This window comes from Sinocyclocheilus anshuiensis, unplaced genomic scaffold, assembly GCF_001515605.1.
Source record: "Sinocyclocheilus anshuiensis isolate Anshui unplaced genomic scaffold, SAMN03320099.WGS_v1.1 scaffold1450, whole genome shotgun sequence".
Lineage (NCBI taxonomy): Eukaryota > Metazoa > Chordata > Actinopteri > Cypriniformes > Cyprinidae > Sinocyclocheilus > Sinocyclocheilus anshuiensis.
This window is the reverse complement of record NW_015558640.1, coordinates 373250-380359: the sequence shown is the minus strand read 5'-3', so window position 1 is coordinate 380359 and position 7110 is coordinate 373250. Positions and strand designations below refer to the sequence as shown.

At 31.5% G+C, this 7110-nt stretch overlaps 1 protein-coding gene across 1 annotated transcript in view; it reads right to left on the bottom strand.

The window, feature by feature from the left end:
* Window positions 1–7110, bottom strand: part of LOC107680900 (GRAM domain-containing protein 2-like) — a 26484-nt gene that overhangs the window by 14869 nt on the left and 4505 nt on the right. The window contains exon 2 of the mRNA XM_016476972.1: window positions 1486–1599. Within this exon, the coding sequence (XP_016332458.1) occupies window positions 1486–1586 (101 nt within the window). The 5' untranslated portion in view covers window positions 1587–1599. The remainder of the gene's footprint in view (window positions 1–1485; window positions 1600–7110) is intronic.

Below are 7110 nucleotides of genomic sequence, written 5' to 3'. Positions count from 1 at the left end.
CATTTTAAATGAATTTTTTGTACTTCAGCTTCAAAAAAATTTTTTGTTAGCTGCAAAGGCAACATTTCTATTCTTTTTATCTAATAAAAATGTTTTTTTTTAAATCTATCACTTATATTTTATTTTATATAAGTAAGAGAAATTGCTCAGCAAAAGCAAAAATGCAACGCAAATCACGAGTGACACGTAAACACGAGGATGGAAAACAGTCGAAGAAGATAAAATCTAAAAGCTGTCAAATGAACGCAGATGAATGATCACTGTCAACCTCAGGCTGCAAATTCATCAGGAGAAAGCAATTAGTCGTGAAAGCAGCATTTCAGGAACGCTGAAGAGAAAATATGATGAGATCCGCCTGCTGATGAACAACAAAACCATTAAACTGGACATCTTGCATACTGCTTACCTAAATACAGTAGGTCATCTGGGTTTACTGTACATACAGAAACTGCACTACATGTGAAAGTGTGTGTGTGTGTGTGTGTGAGTGAGTGAGTGAGTGAGTGTGTGTGTGTGTGTGAGTGAGTGTGTGAGTGAGTGTGAGTGTGTGTGTGATAGTGTGTGCGTGAGTGCGTGTATGTGAGTGAGTGAGTGAGTGAGTGAGTGAGTGTGTGTATATATATATATATATATATATAAATATCTCAATAATTGTGTTATGTTTTTGTCATTTTTATTATTTTGTATTTTATTTCTATTTAGCTTTAATTTATTTTTATTTCAGTTTTAGTTTTAGTAATTTTAGTACTTCAATTTAAACCTATTGTTTAGTTGCCAAGGCAAAATTTTTACATTTTTCATCAAATATTTATTTATTTATTTTTATATATATATATACATACAGTTCTAATTCATTTAGATTTAGTTATTTTAGTACTTCAACTTAAAGTGAAAATGTCGAGAAATGCAACTAGCTGAAAGTTTTTGTTTTTTTATTTTAATGAATGTTTATTTTATGGTTTCAGCTTCAGTGAATGATAACCCTGGTTCTCAGATCTGATCGTGTTTTGGAGACGCTGTTTCATAAACCTGCTGGATCGGGCTGAAATGCAAACACAGTCGTTACACAACTGTGCGCTGTCTGAGGCGGGGAGATGTTTTAGCAAACAGTGAGAACAGAAGCGTGGGTTTGTGGCGTTACGGATGGTGTGTGGCCCGGCCCGATCGCAAACCTGCCCAAACACGACAAGCACAGACCTGTGGGAACTGGGTGAAGATTTACTGCACACCTACTCTGCAATAAACACACAGAGATGCTGCGAACAGCCAGCAAAACCAATACAGGAAGTAGAATTATTTTACAGGAAACCAATCGTCATCGCGTCCCAAATCACACACTATCAAGTGAATGAATCTAGATGATTCATGTTGAAAATAACAAGGATGTTTTGGAAAGTGAAGAGCTTTAAATGGATTTTTAAGTGATTTAGTGAAAGCCACGCAGGACTTTTATTGTGTAATACTGCAGATGTGTGCGGTTCTTACATGAGACTGTGTCTGAAGTGTGCGGGACACTGGGGGTCTCTGTCCTTCTGAGGGTCCGTCAGCTCTATGTCCTCACCCTGATCAATGAGCCCCGTCATCATTATCTGTCCACAACTAAATAAGCAGAAAATACAAATAAATTACACTTCATTATTAATTACAATTAATTGTATTATTTAATGATAAACATATAACAAAACAAAAAATATATAACAATAATAGCATGTGTTCAATAAAAAAATAAAATAATAATAATAATGGTTAAAATAATATAGACTAAATTAAATTAATTTTTTGTTTATTAGAATAGATATTTCATTAAAACATATACTGGGTTCAACAACAAAAACAATGGGTATATTAAATAAATGAGATTTTAAAGTAGATTAAATTCATTTTAGTTGAATTTTTATTATTTATCATTTTTTTCTTACTCTAATCTATTTTTTATTGAATATATATTATTTATACTGTATATATTTAATATTATATTATTAAGATATTGTTTAAATAATATTTATTATATATATTTATTTATTTAATCAAGTTTAAAATAGAATATTTGAACCAATTATTGTTCTTGTTGAACATATAAAATAAATTCATAATTTTTTTAAATCAAATATATACAGTATATATATATATATATATATAATTGATTTGATTAAAAATATTGGGTTCAACAAGAAGGTTAAGATTAAGAAAAATGAAATATATAATTATATATATACACGTACACACACACATTTATACAATTATTATTGTTTTTGTACCTAATATTTCTTTTTCATTTATTAAAATATTTATTTTAATAAACAAAAAATAAATAAGAAAACATTGGGTACATCAACAAAAATAATGTATAAAAATATAAAAATTTATTTGATTTTATTTTGATGATTATTTCACTTTGTTTACTGTTAAACGTTATTCACGGACCTTGTTGTTGCTTTTTTGATGCTAGAAAAATACATACAATAACCAAGATAGAATTATTTTGACAATAAAACAAGAACATTAATATTAATATGACTACAAAATTGTTACCATATCAATATGCCATCAATATGGGAACACACAATTCTTTGATCTTGCTGCAGTGCATTCTGGGATTAAAATACAGCCTATAGGCAGCACACAGGGTTTAGACAGAGCAGATACACTTTTATTTTTAACAGACTGAAGCGTGAAGAAACGCAGTGTTTCTCTCAAACAGCTCCTCAAAACAACACTACACCACTTTCAAGAAAAGTGAATTGGCTTATTGTGACCAGAGCAGAATCGCATTCGTTTAACCAGGCCGAGCCAAACTCCAATGAAAACCTGTGATACTAATAACAGAAATAATGCAAAAGACCGTCGATAAATCACTAAATCACCGGGACGTTTTCCAGTAAGCAAGCGTCCAGGAATCCCCCGACATTAGATGCGCACCGCTCCTTCAGAAAGGGCTTTTGTCCAACTCAAAGCAGCAGATTTCCTTACAGTAACTCAAGCCTTACATCAAGAGTCATCATCTACTGTACTCACACACACTCACACACACTCTCACTCACACACACTCACTCACTCACACACACACACTCTCACACTCACTCACTCACTCACACACTCACACACTTATCTGACTAAATAAAGCTCACCAACCAAGTGGCATCTGAAGAAAGAGTGACTCGAGAGAGACACGGAGAGACAGAAAACAAGCTGATAACAAGCTCTAAATATAGAGGTGTGACTGACCACAAACACTCGAGAGACGTCTGACACAAACACACTCACACCATAAACACACTGATCAATCCAAACCCTCTAGTGAACCCCCTTCGTTTTCGTTCTTCGTTTGGGGACAAAAAGACGTTCGAAAAGGCTGAGCGACGGTATACTGTTTCCGAACTTTCCAACACCCCCGTGCTGCTGGAGGCGGTGTGTAGATTAATGCAAACATGTGTCGCTCGCGCGTATGCCCTAAACACAATAAAGATGCAGTGATGGTGTATCTAGGTGTGAGACGGGCATCAATGGTCAGAATATTATAGACAAAAGAATAACGATTAGCAGCAGTTCAGAGTCAAGTATCATGTTTGCAATACAAAAGAACCATTCCATTCCCATAATCAGTCTTTAAGTGTGAATAGCTCATAGTCTGAAAACTTTTGCATGATGTGGAAAAAATATTGGAGTCATCTCAATAACACAAACCTGTTTGTTACTTTATTTTATTAGTGTTCATTTATTTTATTAAACTGGATAAATTATTACACCTTTTTATATTTTATGTGGTGTCATCAGTGTTGGGGGTAATGCATTACAAGTAACGCGAGTTACGTAATCAGATTACTTTTTTCAAGTAACTAGTAAAGTAACACATTACTTTTTAATTTACAAGAAAATATCCAAGTTACTTTTTTGAAAAAGTAACGCAAGTGACTTTTTTTTCCAGTTTACTGATTGACAGCTCTCCTGTCCCCATGTTGAGAAATCAGAAGATGTTACTGTAGTTCTAAAATAAATATGAATATGCATTAATTCACACACCCACACTGAATAACACACAGATTCAGTATTCCTCAAAATGTTATGTATTTATTCCCATTATATTAACCAATGGCTTCGATGATCCAGTTCAACCGTACTAATAAGCACAAATTACTCTAGACAAAAAAAAGTGTTGAAATGTCTTCTTCTGCATTCTACTGCACAGACGTAAATCTACTTTCCCTTCACCCTTCATGCTTATTCATTTCACTTTTGGTGTGAAAAGGCTTTTATATTTGCCAGAAATAGAACTTTTTTATTTTAAAACAAACAAACAAGCCCTGTCCAGATTTCAAAAGTAACGCAAAAGTAACATAACGCATTACTTTCCATAAAAAGTAACTAAGCAACATAATTAGTTACTTTTTTTATGGAGTAACGCAACATTGTAACGCATTACTTTTAAAAGTAACTTTCCCCAACACTGGGTGTCATGATTTGATAAGAACAAAGGTTTATTATTGTATGTTCTTTTGGCATTTCATTTATTGTATACCTTTTAAATTCGCTTATTGAAAGAACAACAGCAGCAGCAGTATGGTGTATCATTTATTTGAAACACATGTATTTGGTACTTGCTACCTTATATCTTTACGCTTTCCTTTCATTCTTTCATGGCTTTGGAAAACTTGTCTCGGATGTTTCTCTGCGTCGCTTTTTGCATAATTCCGGGTCGTCGGCACCAAGCTTCATTGCAATTTCTTTCTAGGAATGAAATGCTTTCTCTGAATCTTTAAAGTCTCTCCGCGAGCGATTGTACAGGTGCGGATATATCTGTGGCAGCTCAGCTATTCGACACAGTGTATTTATGTTGCCAGTGACTTGGCCTGCCTGACCTCCGCTGAATGAGAAACTAACTGGAAAAGAAAAGAGGAAAAAAATATAAAAAAAATAAAAATCCCACGTCAAAGAAGGTGGAGCTCCAGAACACACCCACCGATTGCGTAATCGTCACGGACCAATGGAAGCTCAAAGGTGTTTAGGAGCCAAAACGAACTCCCCCAGAAAGTACGCTTTGGTGAGCTGTTTCGAACTGCCGAAACTAACTCAAAACAAACTTCGTTTCGGCCTGATTTTGTTCGAAATGACGTCATTTCAGTTCGTTCTTCTAAAATATCATTTAGAATAAGAAGAATGATAAATCGAAGTACTACAAATACTAAAATTAAAATTGAGAATTTTTTTTTATTAATCAGCTATAAAAAAATATTGAACAAAAAATTAATAAATAATAAAAATGTAATCAAAAGCTAATAAAATTGACAAAAGCCCATGCCAAAATTACTAAAATTCAAACTGAATGAAAATGAAAATTGAAAATATAATGAGATAATTCAAAATATTAATAAATACTATAGTACTATATAAATAATACTAAAATAACACGATAGATGGATGGATGGATGGATGGAAATAGATGATAGATGGATAGAAGTATTAAAATGAATATAACTGAAATACAATAAATAAACAGCGATATATAAATATTTAAAAGTAAAATAACAGTGACAAAAGCACATAAAATTACTATAAAAATATATTTTAAAAAGCTAGTTCAAGATATTAATAGATATGTTTAGGTTGAAGTATTAAAACTGAAATAAAATAAATAAACAGCTTTATAGAAATATTAACATTTTATAAAAACTAATGAAAATGACAAGTGAACATAACATTACTATAAAAATATAAAAATAAAAGCTAGTTCAAAATATTAATAGATAATATATGTTCCAGTTGAAATATTGAAATGACTAAAACTGAAATAAACAAACAACTATATATAAATATAAATAATATACAAAATTATGAAAAAATATAATTAAAAATTACTATAAAATATGAAAATATTAGCTAGATTTTTACCCTGAAGTGTTAAAATAACTAAAACTGAAATAAAATAAATAAACAGCTATATAGAAATATTAATATATTATATATTAATATAAAATCCTAAAAAAATAAAAAATGTATAAAATTATAATAAAATAAATAAAACTAAGTTCAAAATATCAATAGATACATTCCAGATAAAAGTATTGAAATTAATAATAAAATTACTATAATAAACAATTACTATAAAATATAATAAAACTACTATAAATATAATAAAATTACTATAATAAACAATTACTATAAAATATAATAAAATTACTATAATAAAAAATTACTATAAAATATAATAAAACTACTATAAATATAATAAAATTACTATAATAAACAATTACTATAAAATATAATAAAATTACTATAATAAAAAATTACTATAAAAGCTACTTCAGAATAATAGTAAATATATAATTAATACTAAAATAACACGATAGAGAACAATAGATAAAATAATAGATATACATTCAAGTTGAAGGACTAAAATGACTAAAAGATAAAAATGAGCAGTGACAGCAGCAGAAAGTCTCCACTCAGAGTCTGTCAGCTGAAGTGACTGCACAGAAAATTAACCATTGTTTTGTTTTCCAGAAAATACTTCAGAAACTCCACTGGTCGACTAAAGCAGCCATAAACGGGTGAGAAGCGGCCCTTATGTTTGTGTTCCTGTCAGAAGAGAAGAGAGGAGTGAAAGAGTCAGAGTGTCATGTGACCAGAGACGCCTGTGATGTCACGGATTCAGTCAGGTGACAGATTCGCATCGCCGTGGCAACAGGCTTAGAAAAGGTCACATGTTCACACGCGTCTCAGGTGAACGAAAGACTTTTGAGGATCTCTTCACACGGAGTGGAGAACAGATGCAGAAACTCGAACAACGAGAGCTGCGCTGAAACTCAAGCCCGTGACGGTCTCCATGACTCCAGCAGTATCTATTCAAATGCCTTCCAATGCAGCATCCGCTCAACATACACGAACCATACAAGAAAGCTGCAGCTCATATTTCAGAGACGAAAGAACAAAATAAGACACGATTTAGACATTGTAAAAAAACTGAAGTCTATTTTAGGACAATTAAAAATGCATGTAATGGCAATTAAACGCATTTTTCTAACACATTCTCATCACTGTTAAGTGAAACAAACAAACAAAATCCTAATAATAATATAAAATTAGGGTTTTGTTTGTTTCATTTATAACTTAGAA